The 25505-nt window shown below is 44.2% G+C and overlaps 1 protein-coding gene across 2 annotated transcripts in view; it reads left to right on the top strand.

Annotated features, from left to right (window-relative positions):
* SYN3 (synapsin III) overlaps positions 1-25505 on the top strand; it is a 445565-nt gene that overhangs the window by 26894 nt on the left and 393166 nt on the right. For both annotated transcript variants that reach the window (XM_081822362.1, XM_081822363.1), the window contains exon 2: positions 7838-8298. In XM_081822362.1, the coding sequence (XP_081678488.1) occupies positions 7988-8298 (311 nt within the window). In that variant the 5' untranslated portion in view covers positions 7838-7987. The remainder of the gene's footprint in view (positions 1-7837; positions 8299-25505) is intronic.

The raw sequence follows: 25505 nt of genomic DNA, 5'->3' as shown, positions 1-25505 counted from the left end.
AGGGGAAGGTACAGAGATTTATTATATGTCCCCTACTCGCACACACGCCTAGCCTTCCCTGCCATCAACTTCCCCACCTGAGTGGTACGTTTGTTATAATTGATGAATCTACATTGACAAATCATAATCACCCCAAGTCTGTAGTTTACTTTATGGTTCACTCTTGGTGTTGTATATTCTGTGGGATTGGACAAATGTATAGTAACATGTATCCATCAGTATGGTATCACACAGAATATTTATGCTGTTCTAGAAATCCTCTGTGCTCTGCCTATTCAGTACCCACCCCCTAGCCCCAGCAACTCCAGGCAACCACTGATCATTTTACTGTCTTCATAATTTTGCCTTTTCTAGAATATAATATAGTTATAATTACAATTATACTGTATGTAGTGTTTCAAACTTGCTTCTTTCACTTAGTAATGCACATGTAAGGTTTTCCATGTCTTTGCATAGCTTGATAGCTCATTTCTTTTTTCCACTGAATAATATTCCATTGTCTGGATTACCACAGTTGATTTGTTCATTCACTACTGAAGGACATCTTGGTTGCTTCTAAGTTTTGGCAATTATGAGTAAACATGCTAATATAAGCAAGATTGGTGGGGTTTTGCGTGGTCATAAGTTTTCAGCTCCACTGAGTAAATACCAAGGAGCATGATTGCTGGATAGTATGGTAAGAGTATGTTTAGTTTCATAAGAAACCATCATACTGTCTTCCAGAGTGGCTTTATCATTTTGCATTCCCATCAGCCATCTGTTGCTCCACATCCTCACCCACATTTGGTGTCGTCAGTGTTCCATTCTAATAGGTGTATAGTAGTATCTTGTTGTTCTTTTAATTTGCATTTTCCTGGTGACATTCCATGTGGACCATCTTTTCATATATTTATTTGCCATCTGTCTTATCTTTGTTGGTGAGATGTCTGTTAAGGTCTTTGTCTCATTTTTAAATTTATCAGCATGTGAACCAAGTCGATGGTAGGAATGATGGAGAGGAGTAGAGGATATTAAAGATGCTGGGAGAGAGCATTGACAGGGCCTGATGACTGAGTGGCTGAAATGGTGAAAAAGAAGGAGCGAAGTATGAGAGTCCAGTTTCGGCCTGAGTGAGTGGACAGATAGTGGACAGGATAGGGAGGAAGTGGGGGGGCCCAAGTGCATAAACTCATTTGAGAATGAGCAAGGAAGTGAATCTGGGGTGTCTCTGAGACATCCGAGCAGAGATGTTCACTCTCCTGTGTAGGCTGATCAGTTGCTCATCTTTTCCTAAAGTAGCCAGTGTTACTATTGTGGGGCAGCTCTCATTCTTATGGAGTCTTTCCCACTTTTTTTTTTTAAAGATTTGATTTATTTATTTATTTAGAGAGTACAAGCGGGTGGGGGGCAGGGGGAGGTAGAGAGAGAAAATCTCAAGCAGACTACCTGCTGAGTGGGGAGCCTGACACAGGGCTCATCTCACAACTCCAAGATCATGACCCAAGCCGAAATCAAGAGTTGGATGCTTAACTGACTGAGCCACCCTGGCGCGCCTTCTTAGCCACCCTAGTGCCCCCTCTTTCCCACTTTTATGAAAAACTTGTGCCTTACTTCTGTCTTGTGGCTCAACCAACAATTCTGAGAAGTCTTCAACCTTTTTTTACCCTTCTCAGTAAAGTCTTCATTCTGGCCGCAGCCTCCAAGAAATAAGCTTGCAAAGTTTTGGGTTTGTTTTTTTTTTTATTTTATTTTTCTTTTCTTGTGTGGCCACTCCTGCCCTCTAGTGGCCATTTGTGGGGCAGCATAGGACTGAGTACTACCCTGGCCTACTCCATTCTGTCCCAGAGAGAGACTTCCTGCCCTTCTTTTCCTCCCAGAATCCCTCTCATTCCCACTTTGTCTCAGTATCAGATTATATTTGGCACTGAAGAGATATCCAGTGTCCAATGGCACAAGAAATGAGTGACCCACAGAATAGGAAAATACCTTGCAAATCACATAATCCAACTCTCTTCTTTCATACCTAAGGATCCAAATGACTGCAACAGCTTCCTAACTGGTCTGGTTGCTTCTATCCACATTCTCTACAGTCTGTTTTCCACTCAGTGGCCAGGTAGACTAGATTATGTCTATCTCTTGCTTACATTCACACTTGAATTAAAATCAAAATTATTATCAATATGATCCTTCATGATCTTGTCCCTCAATTTCTCTAAACATTTTCTTATAAAAATCTGTCTTGTTTCCTGGTTGAGCTGGCCTTCCTTCTATTCTTCAAATGTACCTAGCTCTTTCCTACTTTAGGACCTTTGCATATGTACTTCTCTTTCCCCTCATCTTTCATGTCTCAGCTTAAAGTTCACCTCAGAGAGCCCTCCTCTGACCCACCCCCACGTTAATCTTTATAAAATCACTCTGTATTCCTCACTAGCACTTGCCCCAATCCATGAATATTTGTTCACTTGTTTATTATCTGCTTCCCTCTACCACTGTAAGCTCCACTGGGACCTGCAGTGGGGAGAAGTTGCAGGATGAGCCTTTGACTAACATTGGAGTTGGTCAAAGGAAATGAGGTGATTTGTCGGCAGGTATGGAATTCCCACCAGTGTAAGATTGACCAGAGTTCCTAAAGAAAAGGTTGTTAAATAATCTCTGAAGTCCTGTCAACTCTAGTATTTTATTAACTTTTCTATCCAGTAGTTTAAAATGGAAGAGGTTCAGACTGAGTAATAACTCGGTAGCTTGTGTTGGACTAATTCTCTCATAGATGATAATTATAAACTTTGGGTAAAATATTTAAAAGAAACTATTTGAGGTTCCTGGAGAGAAACAAAAAGGAGGTAGAATCTGGAGGGGATTTTACCCTTGAAAGAAGAGAATCACACCCACTAAGTGAGATCTACATTTATGTGACTCTACCCTGAAAGCATTCCCCAGTCCACATGGCATGGAGCAGCTAAACCAAAGCGGAAAGCTGCAGCTGTATTGGTTTGACAAGTCAGCAGACAGACTATAGGTTAACAGAGTGTCTGGAAAATGAGGAAAGCCTAAAGAGATGCCCAGCTCCCTCCTCAATAAGATTGACTGATGCCTCTGTTAAGACTGTATTGCAGTTCAATTCATTTCTGCTTTTCATACTTGCCTACAGCTGTTAATCTTGGGAGCACTCTCCAATAAACGTCCTGCTTGCAAATCACCATAGCAGAGTCATCTTCCTGGCTGAGGAACCTGACTTGCAACAGTCCAATTGATATTTATAGAACATTACCCTGAACAACTGCAGAATACCCATTCTTTTCAAGTGCAAATGAACATTCATCAAGATAGAGCCTACTGAGCCATAACATTAATTTCAATGAATGTCAGAGATGTCAAAGGATTAAAGCCTTATACACTATGTTCATTGCAAACAAATGAATATTAAAAGCAACAATAATAAATTATCTGAAAGAGTAGTGGAATTTGAAAATTAAAGATGTTTAAATAATACATGAGAAAAAAAATCACAAAGAAATTAAGAATAATTTGAATTGAACAATAATGAAAATAATGAAATGCCAAGTTTCTGAGATGCAGCTAGAGCAGTGCATGGAGGGAAATGCATTGCTTTAAATGCTTATATTAGAAGAGATGAAAGGTTTAAAATTAATGATTTACATTTCTATTTTAAGAATCTAGGGGGAAAAAATCAAACCCTTAAACCTAAAATAAGGAGAAGAGAGGAAGTATAAAGAGAATAAAGAGCAGATACATGTGAAATAGAAAACAAACAATGGAGAATATTGGAAAAGCTGCAAATTGGTTCTTTAAAAGATTAATAAAATTTGTAAATTCCTAGCAACACAGATTAATCCAAAAGAGAGAGACAGCAAATTACCAGTGTCAAGAGTATCAGGGAAAACCACTGCAGATCCTACAGAAAGTGAAAGGATAATTTAAAAAAATATTATAATTACTTTATGCCAGTAGATTTCACAATTAAGAATGGACAAATTGCTTGAAATCACATATTGCAAATACTGAAATAAGAAAGAGAATATGAATAGATTTATAGAACAGGTTGAGTTCATTATTAAAAACTTTTCCATGAAGAAAACATCAGCCCCAGATGACCTCACTGTTGAATTCTTCCAATAATTCAAGAAAAAAGATAGTACCGATATTACATAAACTCTTTCAGAAAAGAGAAAGGCAGGAACATTTCCCAGCATATTCTGTGAGCTCAACATTACCCTGGTACCAAAATCTAGCAAAGATATTACCAGGAAAGGAAATTATAGACCAGTATTTTTCATCAACATGGATGCAAAAATCCTCAACAAAATATCATATTGAATACAGCAATATGTAAAACTGGTAATTCACCATAACCAAGTGGAATTTATCTCAGGAATGCAAGTTTGGTTTAGCATTGGAAAATTAATCAATCAGTTGATTCACCACATTAAGCAAATAAGTGATTTTAAAAACTATAGTTCTTCTCAATTGAAAATCACTTGGCAAATTCAACGTCCATTCATGATAAAAATCTCGGGCAACTAAGACTACTAGGGAACTGTCTCAGTCTGATAAAGTACATTTACAAAAACCTACAACTAACATCTTAGTAATGTGAGATAGTGAACGTTTTCCCCCTAAGATTGAGAAAAGGTAGGTGTCTACTTTCATCATTTCTATTCAGTGGTGGAGGTCCTAGGCACTGTAATAAAAGAGGTGAAAAAAGGAAAGGCATTAAGTTTGGAAAAGGAGAAGTAAAGATATCTCTATTTGTAGATGACGTGATTACTTAAATAGAAAATCTTAGGAAATCTGTAAACAACCACTAGAAACAATAATTGAATTTATCACGTCAACATACTGACAATAATTGACAAATATATGATACTAGCAGCAAACAAATGGAAAATGAAACTTAGAGAACAGAGTCTTTTAAAATACCATCCCCGCGCCCCCCCCAAAAAACACAGAAGAAATATTAGGAATCAGTTTAACAAAATATGTGCAACACTTCTATATTGAAAATCACAAAACATTTCTGAGAGAAACTGTAGTTAGTAAGTTGAGTGCTCTACCATGTTCATAAAATAAAACATTTAGTAGTGTTGAGATGTTATATCTACCCAAACTGAGCTGTAGATTCTATATAATCCCAAACCATATCCCAACAGACTTTTTCATACAAGTTGATTTTAAAATGCATATGGAAACAGGACCTAGAATACTCTAAACAATCTTGAGAAAGAAAATCTAAGTTGGGGGACTCATTGTGTCCGATTTTAGGCCTTTCTGTAAAGCCACAGTAATCAAGACTAAGGACAAACAGATCAATGGAGCATAAGAAAGAGTCCAGAGATAGACCCATACATATACAATTCATTGGTGCCAAGAAAGCCACCAAAGCAATTCATTGGGAAGAAAATATTTTCATAAATGGTGCTGGAAAACTGGATAAATGAACCCCACCTCACACCACTCAAAAAATCAAGTTTGGATGAATTATAGACCTAAATAGAAAAGCTAAAACTATACAGTTTCTGTAAGAGATTAGGAGACAATATCATCATGATCTTGGGGTTGGCAAAGATTTTTAAAAGCAGATACAGAAAGGTCTAATCATAAGAAAAATCTGGTAACTTGGACTTCATAAAATTTTAAACTTTTGTTTATCAAAACATCTACAGATTTATGTAACAGATTTCATATATGTACATATAGATATGTGTACTTATGTACGTATATATACATTTTTGTATGTACATATAAAATATTCCTAATAACCAAAATATGGAAGTGTAGTCTCGTCCTATAATATAAATTTTATTCTCATTGTAATGTTTTTATTTCAAGTAAACAACTTTTCGTAAGAGTTATTTTATTCTATCAAACTTCTGTTCATGAAGGACATGAAATGGCAAACCAAAGACAGAGAAAATGCTCACAGCATGCATATCTGACAAAGGACTTATATCCAGAATGTATAAAGAACTCCTAGTCAAATAATACAAATCAATAATAAAAATATAAACAACCCACATTTTAAAAATGGGCCAAAGAACTCTGAAAAACAAACAGGGTTCTAGAGGGGAGGGGGGTGGGGGGATGGGTTAGCCTGGTGATGGGTATTAAAGAGGGCACGTTCAGCATGGAGCACTAGGTGTTATGCACAAACAATGAAGCATGGAACACTACATCAAAAACTAATGATGTAATGTATGGTGATTAACATAACAATAAAAAGAGGGAAAAAAATAAACATTGCAGAGATTGTCAGACTTGTTAAAAAAAAAAAAAATGGGCCAAAGATTTAAACAGACACTTCACCAAAGAAGGTATATCAATGGCCAGTAAACCCATGGAAATTGCTCAACCTCCTTTGGTATCAGAGTAAATAAATTAAAAATACAATTAGACACTATTTTACATCCACTGGAATGGCTAAGATTAAAGACTGATAACAACCAAGTGTTGTTAAGGATATAAAGCAACCAGAACCCTCAAGTGAAATGTGCAAAATAACACAACCACTATGGGAAACCTTTTGATGGTTTCTTATAAAGGTAAATATATTTCTACCCTATGATCCAATAAATTTGCCTCTAGATATTTTCTTGAAGAAAAGTCTCCCTTTCACTCTCTCTCTTTCTCTCACTCATTTTTCCTTTTCCCACAAAAATGCTTAAATAAAAAATCCTTATAATAACAATCCTATTCATAATACCCTCAAACTGGAAACATTTCAAATGCTCATCAACAGGAGAGGATGTAAAAATTTGTGGTTTATTCATCCAGTGGAGTGCTACTCGACGATTGAAAAGCAGAATGACTATTGATACGTGTAGCCTAGATGAGTCTGAAAACCACTCTGTTGAGAGCAGGAAGCACCTTCACAAAAGATTAATACATATGATTACATTTATATGAAGTTTAAGAAGAGGTAAAATTAATATACGGTGACAGACATCAGAAGAGTGTTTGCCTATGAGGCTGTGTGTGTGCCTCAGGAAGGGCTGAGATCAGGGTCCCACCATGGTTGGTTTCTGGTGAGGGCCTCTTCCTGGCCTGCAGACAGCTTCCTTCTCCTTGTGTCCTCACCTGGTGGAGGGAGAGCAAGCTCACTAGTGTCTCATTTTATAAAGCCACGAATCCCATCATGAGGGCCCCATCCTCATGACCTCATCTAATTTCCATTACCTCCCAAAGGCACCATCTCCAGTTAAGGACTTCAACACGTGAATTTGGGGGACACAATTCAGTCCGCAGCAATATATATTTTAGAAAATCTGGAAAATATAGATAGGTGGAAAGAAAAAGAAAAAAAAAAGCCATGTAATCGCATTACCCAAGTATAATTATGGTTAACATTCCAGTGTATTTGCTTTCCAAAGTTTCGATATTTCATCCTTTATGTGGTTGTAGTCGTTCTGTCCCAATAAACTTGTAGCATGATCTTCTTAATTACAAATGAAATGTTTTCTATGGTACTAAAATCTCTATATATACCCTCTCTTAATAGCCACAAAAGTTTTCAACTGAGTGACTGTGCTCTAGTTTATTTATTACTTTGTGGCTGAAGTTTGGAATTCTTTCTAATATTTTGCTAGTGTAAATAATGCTGTGAAAAATATATCTGTGCAGGAGGCTTTTTCTGTAACTGAGATTCATTTCTTGGGATAGAATTCCAGAAAATGAAATCGTAGGTTAAAAGGTTATGCTCTAATTACATGTTGCCAAATTCCTTTCCAAAAGGATGTCCCACTTTGTATTGCCCCCAACAGTGGAGCAGGAAGGTACCATATCTGTTTGCTCTTAAGGGGCGGAGGTCATTTCCACTAATGTGTGTGTTGGCTTGTTTCCACAGGTTAGCAAAGATAGCTGAAGCCAACTTGTGCAGGATTCCCCTGGCTCTTCTGACTCAAGATCCCACCACCTCCTCTCCCTGGCAGCCTGTGTTCTGGGCTTCACCTAGACAAGTCTGAGTAGGAACAAGCCATCTCTCCCATCCATAGCCATGAATTTCCTCCGGCGGCGCCTCTCTGACAGCAGTTTCGTGGCCAACCTGCCTAATGGCTACATGACAGACCTGCAGCGCCCAGACAGCTCCACCAGCTCCCCTGCTTCCCCAGCCATGGAAAGGAGGCACCCCCAGCCCCTGGCAGCCTCCTTCTCCTCTCCAGGATCCAGCCTCTTTAGCTCCTTTTCCAGTGCCATGAAGCAGACCTCACAAGCCCCCTCAGGGCTGATGGAGCCTCCAGGTCCCTCCGCTCCCATTGTTCAAAGGCCCAGGATCCTATTGGTGATCGATGATGCCCACACAGATTGGTAAGCCAAAATCTGCAGGTGCTTCCACGTAGGGGCCAGAGAGGTGATGGGGGGGAAGCTGAGAGGCTTGGTGGTATCAGAGACTGGCCCGAGGGAAGGAAACTACCTTTACCATGTGGCTACTGCATGCCAGGCACCATGGCACCTGCTTTATGCTTTACATTTACAGGTCCCAATCCCTTACCTGTAAATCCAAAATCCAAAAAGCTCTGAAAACTAAAAAATATTTTATAATCCATTTGGCAGCAAAGCCTGGTCTGAGGGAAAGTGAGACTGTAATAGTCTTCATTATACCACTCACTGTGCTTGACCATATGATCTGCAGCAATGTTGGTTTACATCTTAATACGTTTGCTGTGGGGATGCTGCCCAGAGCTCACCGGAAGTATTACATAATATATGGTATGTGTGCCATATTACCTTCCTAAAAATGGAAAACTTAAAAAAAATCTGAAATAACTCTGGCAAGTTGCTTACTATCTTTCAGCGTCAGCCATTCTCTGTCCATTCAATTAGGTTGCTATGAGGGTAAAAGAAACCAACACAGGCCCATGGTCCTTCTCTAACACCCTTGGGACCAGAGTGCCTGCGTTTGTATCCCAGCTCTTCCATGTACTGGCAGTCTGGCTCCAGAACCTCTTCTCTTAACACCAAGCGTGGTCAGAGACGATGTTAGGCATGCTGATAGATGGTAAGCTCTCCAGAGGCAGAGACTAGGCACATGTGTCAAGGTCATTGCAACTGTTGTTCCACAAGTAGTTACTGAGCACCATTCGAGTGCAAGTTGGGTAAGTGGTGAACAGACCCTGTTCACATGGATCTGGGCAGTTAGAGAATAGGACTCTATACCAAATTTTTGGTAGAGATGGGTGATAAGTATTATCAGTCCTAGTTTGAGACATAGAATTTGCAGTCCAGGAAATAAGTCAAAATGTGGAGACATGGAAGCACTCCATCCAGGGCATTTCTGACAGTAGACCCATACATGATCATGGGGCTGGAGAGCAAGGTTGAATGCATGTGTCTCCAAAGGCTGCCACGTCATAGGCTCTCAGTATATCTTTCTTGGGTGAATAAATTAATGCATTCAGTTCACTGAGCATACCAGAGGCTCTGTTGTTCTCACATGCATGTGTGTACTCACATTCATTCCTTGAGACGTTAACTCAGGCTGGGAATGATGGAGCCTGTGCTTTGGAATGGGAGATATTTATAGTGTATAATACATATTCAGTACAGTCAATATGGAAGCATGTTCAGCAGGTGTAGACAGCAGTCTTCACTCTCCTACTAAGAAATCAGTTCATCTTAAGCAAGATGGTCATGTGTATGGCCTCTGTTCTGATCCAGTCTGCATTATCTTCGGTGTTGCTGTTTGCCTGAAGCCTGTTACCATGAAGCCTTGTTTATCTGTTTATGCGCTTACGTAAAAGCACCATCTTTAGGTTCTGAGCTTAGCGGTTGATTTGTGCAGAGATGTTGCTTCCAGGCATTCTTGCCTGTACAATCCTGCTGCCTGTCTGCCCAGTAATCAAAAGGTCTGCATGGCCTTTGCAGTCCTCTGTTTCTTTTTAACCCAGTGCTTGACCTTGATTTTGAGCATTCTCTGCTGACTGTGTTATCTCTGGCTCAGTCAGGGTTTGCCATGATATGGCAGTAGTCGGGGGTTATTTTAAAAACCTGTTTGTCAGGGAAGTTACTTTCTGTATGGAGGTTGAGCTGATAAATGACAGCACAGTACAATGGTGAGGAACACAGACTTCAGAGTTAAGCTGTCTGGGTTCAGATCCCATTTCTACCCCATAGTAGCTGAATGACTTTTGCAAGTTACTGCACCTAAATGTGAGTAAGATAGTATCTACCTTATAGAGTTAATGTATGTAATTGGGTTAAAATCTGAGTTCATATAAAAGTGATTAGGATGTATCTGGTAGACAGTGGGTTCTACTTAGGTGTATGTTACTGTTGCAGACTGTTTGTGACCTTCTGTGCAACATTAGTCATCTTGATGGCAGCCCCTCAGTAATGGGCAGAGTGGATTAGGATTTATCCCATTGTGCAGAGTTTTCTACTAGTCACTCATGCCTGTTAGCTCCTGAATGATAAAGTTGGGTCTTATTAATCTCTGTCCTCCTGGTGTCCATGGGGTAAGCAGTATAGTGTAGGGGCACAGTGAATGAGGTTGAAATGCAATGAATGGCCTTACCCAAGTAACATTTATTTATTATTATTTTAAGTTTTTATTTAAATTCCAGTTAGTTAACATACAGTTATATTAGTTTCAGATGTCCGATACAGTGATTCAACACTTCCATACATCATTCTGTTCTCATCGTGACAAGTACACTCCTTAATCCCCATCACCTATTTCACCCATCCAAGTAACATTTACATTTTGACTTTGGTCTTCCGTCTCTCTAATCCATAGGCATGACTAATGGGTGAATTTTAGGCTGTGCATACTGATGGGGGACACAGTTCTGGCCAGAGGAATGTCTCCCAGTCTATTTCAATCATGCCTGTTATACTCACACTTTAGTTAGGTCTCGAAAACAGCAATCTTTTTCTTGCCCCTCTGTGGGTAATAAAGGGGAGAAGGGAGAAACTGACACTCATTGGCTTACCTGGAACCTGGTTCTGCTGTATCCATTGGACATTTGTGATAGAGACTTCCTGCCTGCAGACACATCAGCTTTTCCTGCAGGACTCCATCCCAGATTCTTCTCCAACTTCCTATCCTCTCTCAATCTCAATACATTCCCAGCTTTCTCCAGATTCATGAGGGCTGCCTGGGAATCCCAGTCCTCCTCTGCAGGGTTCTCGAAGGATGCTTGTCCCCCGCCACCAGGAGCGGCCAGCAGGTGGCGAGCCAGCCCCACTGTCCTGGGTGGCTTTGGCAGAGCCTGGACTGCCTGGGTCGGCCCCCGCCCAGCCCCTCCTCCATTGTGCAAACTGTCTCCTGAGAGGAAGAAGTTGTTGAAGGGGAGAAACCAGCTCTCAGGGCCTCTTTTTTCCCCCCCTTTGAGATGATAATGAAGGGGGAGATAGCCACTGTCTGGACTGAGAGTGAACCTACCAGGAACAATGCTGCTCCCTTGTCTCCCTTCTCAGCCCCAGATCCTCTGTTTTCCCATTCGGGGTCCTGGGCCTTCCTGCAGAATCAGGTTTCCTTGTAGTGAGGGAGTTTGCAGAAACCCCCACTCTCCCCCTCTTGGTTGAGGCCAGCTTGCCGATACTCTGAACAAGCCTGGGCCCCCCAAGGACTATCTGATACCTGCCCAGTGACCTGGGGGGAAGGACTTTTCATCCTTGGAGGAGAAACAGAGGGCTCCAAAACCACCTTTGCTGGGAAAAACAACTTATGGCTGAGCTTTGTACGATCCCACCACCTTTTGGAGTTGGCCCTGGAGGTGAGCCTAGCTAGGGCAGTGGTGTTTGGGGAACTTTGAGCCAGCTCAGTAGTGGGTCTGAACTCAAGTTGGTGCTGTCCTTTGGGATGAGGGGAGATCAGTCAGTCTTGAGAACCACAAGGGAAAGGAGAAATAAAATAAATGGATTTCAGGCTCAGTATTCTTCAGCCCTACTACCTTTCTACTCATTCTTTTGCCTAGAATCTTCAGAAGACTCACTGGTCTCAGGCCTCCAGTCTTGACCTCCTGGTTACCTTCCATGTTACCACCAAAGGGTCATTTTTTTGAAACACAGACTTGATCAATTTGCTCCCACTGAGCATGTCCTATTATAATGCTCTGTTGCTACGTCATTGCCCTCAAGTTCAAATTCAGTCATCAGCTTGCCTCCCTCCCTCTAATTCTGTCTCTAGCTCCACTTCCTGCTGGACTATTTATTCTGCAGGAATAACAACCTGTAGTTCTCAAACACATTTGCCTTAGCACATTCTGCTCCCTGCTACCTGGAATACCCTTCCCTATCTTGTTCACGTGTCCAATTTCCATTCATCCTTAAAAAGCCTGCTCAGGTGTCACCTCTTTTGTGAAGTCTTCCTTGATACACCTCACCCTGCCAACAGTGCTAATAACCATCTCCTTTATGTAACTTAGAGCATATTTCATTGTGCTACAGTAATTTCACACTGTACTATCATTGGCTGTTAGGTGGCTGTCTTTTCTACCAAAACAAGGCCTGTGTCTTATTCGTCTTTATATCCCTGGTGCTCAACACACAGTGTTCAATTAGCATATGTCATTGTCCCCACTCTAGTCCAATGAGGATAACTTTTAATGGGCATATTGGGGCCCAAAACTCACCTTACCTTAGGAGTCAGCAATATAATACATACAGTTGAGGGGTTTCTGTTTTTACTCACCTATGTATAAAATCTTAACTCTTTATTTTCCAGTATGGGAGGGTAACTGTAAGGCTGCTATGTGAGATTTTTAAAAGAAAGTTGGCACAAAATTTTATTATTGTCCACAGAATATACCAGAACCCCAGGTTTGATTTCAGATTCAAAACATTGAACATGACAAAAAAAAGATTGCTCATAATTGGGCTTGGGTTGGATGTACCTCCCTGCTCGTGGTTTTGCCTATAAGACCTCCAGAACCTGGAGGAAGTTGAGGAGCAGGTTGTTGAGGTGAGAGGATAGAAGCAGCTAAGCCTTTGCCCCCAACCCCTCCCTCCAGTGGCCTGTGGAACTCTGGCCCTCCTCTCCTCTTACCTCACCCATGGCCTTGTTCCCAGAATGTCTGCTATTCCATTTCAACAATGATCTGTTGTTACCTTCCCTTCAATTCTCCACCCTTCCGTATGTTTCTTTTTTCTTTTATTTGTTGGGGAGGAAATGAAGAAAGTATTCTTGGTTTGAAACACCCCTCTGCTACTATCCTTACAGCCTAGAGTGTATCAGGCTACACTGTCCTACTAAATGATGATTGGTGATAGCCATTAAAACACCTTGTGCATTTCTAGATTCACCAAGAGATGCTGTATGATAGTTTGTGTCTCCACCACCACCCTACCCCACCCACTCCCAGATGGTGTCTTTGTATCTCAGTGCCTACAACAGGGCAAGCAGTTAATTAGGAAATGTCTGTTGATTGAATGACTTCGGAGGTGATGAGTTATTGGTAGTGACAGGTGGGGATGGTGACAGTGAAACTAAAGAGTGACTTTGGTGACATTCTGAAATCCCCTTTTTCCCCTCTCATCTCATACTCAGTCCAATAGAAAGTCACAGTAGTTACATGAGACAATTTACACCACAGAAACTGGCAAATGCTACCAAACAGGGCTTTCAGTCTCCTCACAGAGCTGGTTATTAATCATTTGCCAATACAGCTCTGGTCATAGGCACTTCCTGAGTTGCCCAGGGGGTATTATACAGGTGAGGAAGCAGAACACAGAGACCATGCATCTGCTCAAAGAACAAGGAACAGGTAGGTGGTTAGGCTGAGACTTGAACAGGACTAACTTCTTAAGAGGCATTTCTGATGACGCCCCAGCTCCTGCTGACGCCCGCATAGGACTTCAGCATTTGGCAAGAGGTAGATGCTGAAAAGTCTTGGTCAAAAAATGAACGAAAGCACAAATGAATAAACTATGAGCTCTTTGGGGATGGGGTCATGTATTCATCATTGTCATGTGGCAAACATTTGTGTATTTTCCACCACCAGACATTGTGCTAAATAGTTTTCATAGTTTTCTAATTCAGTCCTCCCAATGACTGTATGGAGCACTTTTACTATTCTCATTTTATAAATAAGGAAAACTGAGGCTCTGAGCCCAAAATCAAAATGATGTCCGTGGCATCTGGGATCCAGCTCAGACCATTCTGGACACCCCTGTTCCTCGGCATTTTTCCCACTCCCACCTGAGCCCTCCTTCTGTGTGTGAGGGCACTGGCCTACAGAGCCTGCTCGGGAGGCGCACACATGTACACACCCGCACACGCCCAGTGTCTGAGAGCAGTGGGAGGAGACAGGGTGGCAGGACTCCATGTAACAGCACTGCAGCCAAGCACAGGATCCCGGTGACCTCACCCTCGGAGGAAAGTGCCCCACCTCAAGCCAGGCAGCCCCACCCTGCTGGAGCCCCATGGGCAGCTGGAACGATAAGGTGCTAGGAGGAAAAGGGGTTCCTGTAGCCATCCAGACACTCGTGATCTCAGGTTTGGGAATTAGATCCTTCGTAGAAATTGCCTTTGGGCTATTTTCCTCTTTTTAAGGCTCCAGCAGGATTTTATTCTGCTCTTTCCCCCTGTGTTTTGATAGTAAATATGTGATTTCCTAACACATGTCAGACATGTTTCCCAAGAGAGTTAAAATGGGAAGGAAGATAAAATGCAGAGAACTCAGGGCTGGCAGGTGGCAGGTCGGGACTGAAGTCCCAGCTCTGCCACTCATCAGTTCTGTGGTCTTGGCCAAGCCGCTTTACCTTTCTGAGCCTCAGTTTCCTTATCTGTAAAGTGGGAACCATAATGCCACCACTGTCAGCAACCCCTGAGCTCACAGGAATGTTAAAGGCTCCAGTGAGAGCCCATTGTTGCTCTCCCTCCCAGGCGTCGTACCATTTGTCTCGTTTGTTTGCCTGTGCTGTGGTCCTGTGCCAGAGCATAAGCCCCAGGAGGGTAGGGCTTAGGCCTCCCTTGTTTGAACACCATGTTGCCGGCGGCCAGTACAGTACCTGGCACAAGGTAAGAGAGGCTACACGGATGCTTTAATCAATGAACAAATAGATGCTCTTGCCAAAGGCTGATATTACTGTTATGGGAGAGTGCAGGGTCAAGGATACCCTGGGGAGAGTCTTTCTCAGAAAAGACTCAGCTGCCCTGGAATTCAAGAAGAGTACCTGATGTCCCTGCTATGCCCAAGGCTCCCCCTCCTCTTTGTTCAGCTGGTAGCTCAAAGTCTCCAGCCTCCACTTGAGGGGGCTGAACGGCTTCAGGCTGCTTTGACTAAAGGCATGAGGACTACAGGGCATCTTGGCAGGCCCCTCGAAACCTTGCAGTGGGTCTAATTGGCCCCGTGGTGACCAGGACATTCTGCTTCCCACTGTGCCACCTACAGGGGGTATTTGAACTCAGAGCTGGCATCACCAGCAGTGGCTTTGGGGTAGGGTTGCTGGATTCAGCAAATAAAAATATAGGACCCCCAGTTAATACTTAGGTAAATAATAAATCAGTTTACCTCCTGCAATATTTGGTATAGACTTATACCATAAATATATACTTATACATATAGAATTATTCACTGTTTATCCAAAATTCAAATTTAACTGGGTAACCTGTATTTTATCTAGATAACCTATTTATGGGGGATGGCAATGAGAGTTGCCACCATCTCAGCCCTGCTAACACGGGCCCAGTGAGAGGCTAGCCTTTGCACTTCCTTGCTTTCTGGTTGGAGAACCAAAGCAGGCTCCCCTATTGACCCCATTCTCAGAGAGCAGCTTTCCCTGCCTGTGACAATGACTGAGGATTGTCAGTCACCAGCAGGGAGGGAGAAAAACTAGTAGACAGTCCCAAGGCAGACTGCCTGGGTCCCTTCTCCCTCTCACTTACGTGACCTTGGGAAGTCTGACCTCCGGAACTTCACATTCCTCAGCTGTGAGGAAGGATCATGCTGTATCTTTTGTGAACGGTCATTGCAAAGATTAGAGATGATGGCTCGGGTGGGGCTGCTACAGGACTTAGCTTGTCATAACAGGAATTGAAATGGTAACTGTATTAACAATTAATTGCAATTACTAATTGCTGATGAATATAATGGTGCTGGAAGCCAGGGGGAAGGAAGCCACTTGGCATGCTTCTCAGTTCAGCTGGATAGGCTCAAGGGCTGTCTTCCAGAAGCCCTGGAGGAGGGGTGTCTGGATGCTGGTAAGCTGGCAGGCACCCTACCTATGAGGATGAGAAGATGGGGGTCTGGCTTGGTCCGCTCCTCCTAGACTTGCTTGGGGGGCTCACAACGGAGACACGTACCTCTCTGTGGAAGAGATGTGGGTCTGGGAAACAGAATTCTTACATCTACCCGCACCACTTCCTCTACCCCTAAACCTCTCCTTGAACAAGGCAGGCCTTGGCTGTTGCCAGTGGGGAAATGCAGGGATGGAAGGGAGAGGGAGAAAGGAAAGGCCTAATACCACCTTCCTCCTCACTTCATTCACCAACTCACACAGGCCACCCAACACCACCTAGAGTGGCTCTGGACTTCTGGACTCATCCCTTCCACTCTGGGCACCTGCCGGGCACTCCTGCCCCTCCCCCTTGCCTCCCTGGCCCTGGCCCTGGTGCCTGGGGGAGGGGAGGGGCCTTGGGCATTCCCCAGCAGCCTGCCTAGTCGCCTGGAGACAGGCTCCGTTTTCCCAGGCCCGGCCCCTTTTATCAGGGAGACAATGTGCGCACACAGTGAGGGCCTTGTGTGGCACCCAAGCCCCAAGCCCTTTGACTTGAGGAATTTTTCAAGTGCTGACCTCTCTCCGTGAGGTCTTCCTGCTGTCCAATCCTGAGGCCTGGTGCCCCTGCTGCTTCCTACCCAGCTCTTTCAGGGAGAGAGAGAGGGAGGGGGAAAACAGTGAAGAGCTGTCTCTCGCCTGGTAGAGTCTTCACCCTCTGAAACTGGCTAGAAAATCTGGGGGAAATGTCTTTGAGCAGAAGGGAATGTGGGGAGAAATCTGATAGATGCTGTTTCTTCCAGATTACTCCCTTCTCTGCTGATGCTATAGGATCATAGTGGAGCCACTGTTCTCTCTGGGCCTCAGTTTCCTCATAAGTCAAATGATGATGGACTAAGATCACATTCGCCAAAATACTGTTTCTATCAGAACGACATTCAGATTCCCAGGCACCACCCTACACCTTCCGTAATAGAGTTCTTTGTTTGCAAGAAAAAGAAATAGACTTTGGCTGACTTAGTTAAAATGGGGATGTTTTGGATGTGGGAGGCTCACAGAATCTAAAGGAAATATGAAGACTCAAGTCTTGGAGAGACCAGGACCCAGGGCTCCACTGGGATCTAGGAGGCTGGAAGTTGTGGACAGCCTTCTCTAGAGAAGTCAGCTCCTGTTCTCCTCCAGCCATGTGCCTCTCTGTTCACAAATCAAATACCTGGGGAAGAACAAGCCTGGCTGTTTCCACAGTGTGTCCCGGGACAGTCCCACCAAGACCGTGTGCAACAGAGCTGCTTGGTTCCTTCAGTGCAAATGCAGATGGAGGCGCTGTTGCTGGAAGTTCAGATGGGTGCAGGACAGGCCCTTAGAACTACTGAATCAGAATATCTAGAGTGGAGCTGGGAAACTGTTTTGTTTTTTTTTTAAACGATGATGAGCCAAGTTTAGAAACCTCTGAGTTAGAGGACTTTTTTCATGTGGCTTCCAACTGGTAGAGCTGGGAACAGCAGGGCCACCTAAGCAGGAGATCTATTTCAGCTCAATATATAGAATGGCAAAGTCATCCAAAGATCAAGTGGGCTGCCCAGTGACAGAGTGAGCTCCCCATCACTTGCAGGTGTTCAGGCACGACTGGGCTGGCCATTTGGAAAGAATGTTGCAGAAGAGGCCCTGGCTATAAAGGGGTTGGTCTGTAAGCCCTTACAGGAGTCTTGAGCCTAAAGCTTTGTGTTTTTTCCTCTGTGACCTTATGTCTCAGTCACTTCTCTGACCTTGCCTTGCTTTTCTCCGAAGAGCTCAACTGTTCACCTTGTAAGTCTCCCCTCTTCCTCCAAAGCATGGTTTTCTTGCCCTGGTCCTCTGAATGACCTTTTCAGTTGAGTCCCTCAGATGCCATGGCTTTCTTAGCAATAGCTGTTTCAGTGCTGGAGTCTACAGACTTCATCCTGCCTGGTTACAGGCTTGCCCTGGGGGAGGCAGGTCACTGGGCAGATGCCAGCCTCATTACAGAACGTCTCTTCTCCTGGGGCCTGTGGAAGCCTGCCTGGGATGTGTTTCCTTGGCAGGAGGGAGGCTGTCTATAATGGTAAGAGAGGATGGTGCTTTGTGTCCATTTTCCTGACCTCCCATCCTGGATCTTCAGGAAGGGTAAGGGTGCGGGTTTCCTGAAGATTTGCCCTTGAGCTAATTGCCATCTTCAGAATGGAATTAGTTAAATTAGGGGTTGCCCGTGCAGCTGCTTACAGGAGACAAGATGGGCAGGGAGAGAAGGGGCAGGTGGTAGGAAAAGGCACAAGCATAGAGAAATATTTCGCTGCTCCAAGGAAAACAACAGCACATGCTTTATGACAAATGGTATCTGCCACTTGGTTTCCAGCTTCAGCAAGACGATGGAACATTAGGGTCTGTGTTGGGCGTGAGAACTGGTGTCCGCTCTGAAGGCAGCAGCTGCAGTTCACTCACCCAGTTGTTAACCATGCAGGAATAAGGGGCTGGTGTTGCCAAGTCATTGATTTTTCAAGGGCAGTCAGAAATCTGAATTTTTTGTATGAATTTTCTATTTTAAAATTGTAAGCCTATAATTTAAGTCCAAAATAAGACTGTGGACTTCATGAAATTTACCAATTGGTAACTTCTGCTAAAGAAGACAGAATTCAGGATAAATATGCAGTCTAGCTCTTCTGGGTCTGTCTCCCAGCTAGACTGTATGCACCATGATGGCAGGAGGGCTGTTTTGTTTAGTGCAATACCTAGGGTCTAGCACAATGCTGGGCACATAGTGAACCTTGGGTAGATGGGTGGGTGGGTGGATGGATGGGTGCATGGTTGGTTGGATGGAGAGATAGAAGGGTAAATGGATGGATGGATGGATGGATGGATGGATGGATGGATGGAGAGGAGGAGGGAAGGATGGATAGAAAATAACTTTTCTAAGCCTTTTCCTTCTGTGCCCTGTCCTTCATACCTTGACAGGCCCCACACCTCCTTTCTAAATCAAACACTTAATATTCTCACATGCCCTTCTCATCCTCCTATATCATTTAAATCCCTTTTCTGAAATGATCAGAAATTAGTCATTTGCACCTTGGTATGAATTACCTCCTTTCTAAATCAAACACTTAATATTCTCACATGCCCTTCTCATCCTCCTATATCATTTAAATCCCTTTTCTGAAATGATCAGATATTAGTCATTTGCACCTTGGTATGAATTACCTTTCAGTGTATTTATTACCTTTCCCATGGGCATTTCCCCAGATGGGCACTTAGAGGATGCTCATTAAATATATGTTTGCTGAGGGAATGGCTTAGCCTTCTAAATATTAACAAACTCTCTTTGTGTAATAAAGATTGTGAACTTTCAGATATCTGTAGGAATGAGGGTGACACAGTGTAGTGTCTTTGGCAAGGAGAGGGGTAAGTACTGAGATGACATTCTAGCCTGATTTCTGCAGTTATGGTGAGTGGGTGGCTGATGATTTTATTTGCCCTAAAGGCCTGTACTGGGGAGGAAGAGGAGATCCCAGAGAGCAGTCCAGGCAGGTTCCCATTATGCTAGACTTCATGAAGCAGGAGTTCTTAGAGCAAGGAAGATACTGCCACCTTCTTCCTCTTGGAGAGAGGAAATGACACGTCACTTCCCCAGGGACGACCCAACTGACCTCAGCCCTCTCCCCATCCTGGTGAAGGTCAGGAGGGAAAGAGATGAACATTAAACACCTGCCATGTGTTGGGATGTGTCAACGATAGCATTCATGAGCACTTACAAATGAAATGGGCTTGGGAAGGTTGATGTCTGTCTGAGGCAGCACCAGGAAATAAATAGCAGAGCTGGACGGGACCTGAGTCTGTCTCCGATGCTAGCAGTGCCCATTGACCTCTTTACCTGTAGAGGAGAAGTTCCACCTTTGCAGCCCACCAGTGAGCAGCACACCTACTAGCACATTTTTGGCAGGTTCCCAGAGTCCTCCAAATCTGCATCCTCATTTAAGCTTCATGCTAACCCTGTGGGTAGTCTTCCTGTCCCTGTTCTACAGATGGAGAGGTAAGGGTTTGTCCAAAATCATGTAGCAGGTGCCCCAGCTGCCAACTCAAATCTGGGTCTTCTGCTCCATGCCTGTTGCTCATTTTCCTGCACATTTAGGATATGCCCCAGGAGAATTTATCATCTCCCTGAGCACCCCCAGCCCCTGCCCAACTCATTTGCCCTTGTCTGTGCCTTTCACACATACACATCCAGACCCTCTCACATTCATCTTGGTAGCCCTTGGCCCTGGCAAAGGAGAGGACCCAGATATTAGATACATGGATGGATGAACTGGGCCACTCACCAGGGAAGTGGCCCCTGACCCTTAGACTAGGCTGGGTGTGCCTTTTGTGGGGTGACCTGGCTCTTTGGGCTGATGCCCTGTGTGGTCATTGTCCATTTATGAGTCTCTCCCTCCTGTTAGGTGGTAAGCTCCCCTGAGGCCAAGAACTTCCTTAGAGCCTGCAGGCCCTGGCCTATAGTGGATGGTCAATAAATACATGTTCAGCATCTCCTGAAGAAGCCTTCCATGACAACCTGAGTCAGATCTTCTCTGCTTTCCACATCTTATCCTCCATCCCTTTGTGTATTTTATTCTCAGTAGTCACCAGTTCTTTTTCACCTGGTTAGTTTTCTGACTTCTGGGAGCGTGAGCTCTCCAAGAGCAGGCACCATGTCAGCCTTTTCCCCTTACACCTGGTAAGGTGCCTGGTCCCCATGAGGCTCAGTAGATAGTGATTGCATAAGGGAGTGAATGGTGACCAGACCTACCCATGAAAATCTCCTTTCCTGTTGCTGTCAGAAGCCAATGAGGGGACATTTGTCACATCCTGTGGCCTAGGGCTCTAGTTTCTTACATCCACAGATCCCCATATAGGTGCAAGGGGCCTGGCCACCCTCAGAGGGTCCCTCCCCTGCCTGACTCACTGGAGTTCCCTAATTGCAAGGTGGGATGGAGAGTCTGCGCCATCACTGGAGGATCCCCTCTGGCAGTGGGAAGGGGCAGGCAGATTAGCTATACTTTTGAGTAAATAATGGAGCTAGAATTGATCTCTGAATTGGACCTCTGTGTTCAAAGGTCCTGCTTTTGTCACACCTCCCTCCAGCCAAGGTGCCATGTGACCCTCCTCATCTTACTGACTGGGAAAGCCTTGGGCATGTCTACCTTCGATGGTTTCCTGCATGGTCCATACTCCATCTCCCCCTGTTTAAGTTCAGGTGACAAATAAGCAATGAACAGGAGACTCCCCTCCTGGGGCCAGATCCCTGCATCCCCGCCCTCCCTCCCCCTACAGGGGCCACCTGTGGGAAGAGGGCTGTGCCTGAGACAGAAAATTCCTGACCCCTCCTCCCTGGGAAGGACCCAGCCAAGGCCCAGCCACATTGACTCTACATCCCAGACATATTTATTAGGAGGGTGCTGCTTGGACACAGGTGGATCCTGTTTGCGCTAATTCTCCTCTTCCTTCTGGCCCTGCTGTCGTCATGAAAGAGCTCTGACCCCCTCCTCATAAATCTCTCTCACACACCACTTCCCGCCTCCCCAAACTTGGGATTTCCCACCCCAGGCAGCGCTTGTTTTATAATATTCTCCTTCCTGGTGCCTCTGATGTGGCAGTAAAATACGAGACCACCCACAGAGAAGGAAGCTTCCTGGAATCAAGAGTTTCCCCCACCCCCTTCCCAAGGCCAAGGCCTTGAGTGATTGGCTGGGATAGTCAGGGAACTCATTATGAGAATAAACATATTAGGGCATTGGGAAGAGGTCTGCATTAGAGAGACCGCCTTTGGGCACAGTGAGGCCGTCCGTTTTGCCTGAGGTCAAACAGCCAGGCAATTACAAAGGCGGCAACCCCAGCCCCCAAGGCATCTAAAATTCCAGACCATCCCTACCCTTCCCTCTGCCAGACAGGACTGTTCAGAGGCAGCTCAAGCCTGAATGAGCCCCCGGCAAGGAGGCAGCAGTCTGTGTGGCCTGTCAGGAGACAGACTTCTGACTCCCAGCCAGGCAGGGGGATGGACTGCCTGACCCTAAGCTTCAGCCTGAGTCCATCTGCCAGGCTCTGCAGTAAACATTCCAGAGATGGGCAAAACAAGTGTTTCTCCTGGGAAGGTGAGGCCTTGTGAAAGCCTGGGCTGCTTGGGTAGTATTGGTATAGTGTAAAGCGTTCTGAGTTCTGGTTAGAATAGAGTTGAGGGCTACCCATCATTCAGGGTGGACACTGTACAAGGACCCAACATCGTAATCAGTGCAGATTTGTAAGTGTATTACAACGGTGTACCAGTAGATGACAGTAAAGTGTCTCGAGGACAGGATACGCTACAGCTTATCCCTGGAAGACATTATTCATTTACCCAGTGAGCAAACATTTGTTAAACATGTGCCTTGTGCCCTGGCACTTTGTGCCAGATACTGGATTCAGTGAGCATTGAGACACAGTTTCAGGTTCCCAGGAGCTCTCAGACTAAGTGTACGGGGGCAAGGTAGAGACAAACACCGTGTGATTACATCAGGGAGTGATATGTGCTTTAATGGTTGTTAGTATAGAATGTGAGAACCCCAAGGAGGAACACCTAACCCAGCGTCCTTGGGGGGGCACTTTCAAGGAAAACTTGATAAAGAAGGTGAGTGAAGATCTTGGAGGCAGCCAGGCAGTGAAGAACAAGACATCCTAAGCAGAGAGAACAGCCTGTGCAAAGGCTCAGAGGCGTAAAGTGTAGGACGAGGCTAGAGAATTGCAGGAAATTGAGTGTGTCTGTGAGGTGGGCAGAAAACCAGAGGAGAAATGGGTCAAGGTCAGCAGGATCCAGATCATGAAGGACACAGAGGGTCTGAACTGAATCCCAAAAATCTTGAAGTTCAAGATCTAACTCACCGGTGCCACTTAGAAGTTTTATGTGTCTTTGAACAGGGACTTCTCCATCTGGAATGTGTGGGGACTGATCCCCACCCTACCTACTCTCAGGGTTGACATTAGGGTCAAATAGTAGGAGGGATGTGAAGGTACCTGCAGGCCTTATATACCAACGGCGTCAATTTATTATTATTATCAACCCCATCACTCATTGCACTGGTGGAACAGATCAAAGTGAGGTGAATCACATTTCTGTGTTGTAACTTCCGTGAGGGTAAGATTATGTTTTATTCGTGGATCCCCACCACACGACACCCACGGGCACAGAGAAAACAATAGTTCTTTGTTGTTGATTCTGTTTTAGGCCCTGGGCTGTGTACTTTGGAGCTTACTATCTATGTGCAGGAACTGTTCTGAGTGCTTTATACATCTTACCTTGGTTAATCTTTACAACAACCCTGTGAGTTAGTTACTAGCATCAACCCCACTTCCCAAATGTGGACACTGAAGCACATGGAGGTTGAGTGATTTACCCAAGGTTGCACAGTGAGTGGTAGAGCTGGGATTGCATCCATGTGGTTGCCCTAAGTCTACTACATTCTACTGCCTTGTTGCATACAGGATCAGGTGAATTTATAACTACAGCCTTGGCTGTAGATGTTATCACCCTTGACAAATGAGAAAACCATGACCTAGAGGAGTTAAGTACCTTGGCTTAGAACATGGGGTAAGTGAGCTGTAGAGCTCAAATTTTGCCCAAGCCATGCTTTTTCCAGTGTACTAGTGATTGTTCTCATTAGTCACCCTTCTGAGGTCCCAGGCCCATCTAATACTTCTTTTAAACCCAAGCTAGAGGGAACCTTGCCCTAACTCTGACTCCAGCCCTTACTAGCTGTACCCTTTCTGATGGCAAAGGAGGGCCCTGCAAATTGTACCCTTAGACCATGCACTGGATACATAGAACCCTAGAATTCCCTGCCCAAAGGGACCCTGGCCCAATTCCATGCCCTGTGTAGGCCAGTTCCCTGTCCATCCTCCCAAGGCATAGCCAAGGGAGAACTATTGACAGGGGCACGAGTGAAGAAATGAAGCATGGCAATGGGCTCGGCCATCCATGAGCCTGCACAAGAATCCTGGGTGGTGCAGGACAGAGAGGAGGGTGGGAAGAGAATTAGGGAGGACTGTAGGGACCAAGACGTGGCAATCCACATGTTGCCTTATTCTGGGTAGAACTCTAAGAATTCCAAGAAGTCTAAATTCTGAACCTTCCAGGTTATTATGAAGTTATATTTGTCAAGGAAGGAAGACAGACATGTTTTATTTAAATGTTTGCTGGCTTTATTTATCGATTAAAAATATTATACATATGATACATAAGCCTCCATTTGTTCTTTTGCCCCAGGCCTCACAAATATTAGAGGTGGACTTATCCCAGTGTCTGTAGTTTGCTGACACTACCTTTAAAGATTTGTGATAAAATTCACAAACTATGTGGAAAAGTCCCCTTTGCATGAGCCTCACTGCACATGTTTTATCAAACACCATGCCTGGAAGAAAAAGCAGGTCTTCCTTTCAAGTCACAGTAACAGCTCCTATCCCACTAAAGTTTTGCTTAGTTGACAGCTAAGCCTGCGAACATTGTAAGAAAAAGTAATATTAATATTAGAGCTATCAGTCAGTGATTTGGGAAGTCTTGGAAAGAGATGAACTCCACTGGCATCAGCTAAGTGTAGATAGAGACTCTTTGGAAGCAGACAGACTGAAGCTTGGTCAGAGAATTTGTAGAAAGGATTCTTTCTTTCGTAAATGGCAGGTTAAAAAAATAGATGGCAACATGGATGTTCCAGGAAGAAGAATAGAAGAAGAAACTGAGAGGATTCTTGGATGTACTACTTACAAATTATTGACTAGAACTCAATCAAGTGGCCACATCTAGCTGAATGGAGAGTTGGGATCTTCATTCTTTTGTGTGTGTGTGCCAATCTGTAAACTTTCTTACTGTGGTGAAGAGGAGAATGGGTATTGGAACAAAGAGCCATCTCTACCCCAGAAAAGTTTATGTAAATGCTTAACACGGTGCTCAGTTTACAGCAAGTGACTGAGAACTGTTAGTTTCTTCATACCCAAATCCAAAAGAGCAAATGGAAACTTGTATTACTTTTGCCTTGTGTGTGAGAGGACATCTAAACCCAAAGTACCCCAACATTTGCTGCTATTTTTCAGGGGTGAGCAAAAACATAGAAGTGGAATTAGAAAGCCGGATTCAAGTCCCTTAGGCAAAATATTTCATCTCTCTGGGTTTCAGTTTTCTCTTTTATAGAATGGAAATAATAATGCCTTCTTCATGGTGGTGGTTGGAAGCATTAAATGAGAAAGGCTATATAGGTTAAAGCCTACAGCACAGTTTCTGGCATAGGGTAAATACTCAACAAGTGGGTTTTTTCCCATCTATCTCTTCACTCATTTACTCATTCAGCATA

Source organism: Leptonychotes weddellii, chromosome 5, assembly GCF_054177405.1.
Source record: "Leptonychotes weddellii isolate Sample4059 chromosome 5, ASM5417740v2, whole genome shotgun sequence".
NCBI classification, from domain to species: domain Eukaryota; kingdom Metazoa; phylum Chordata; class Mammalia; order Carnivora; family Phocidae; genus Leptonychotes; species Leptonychotes weddellii.
The sequence above is the reverse complement of the archived record's forward strand: the minus strand, read 5'-3'. Positions and strand labels throughout refer to the sequence as shown.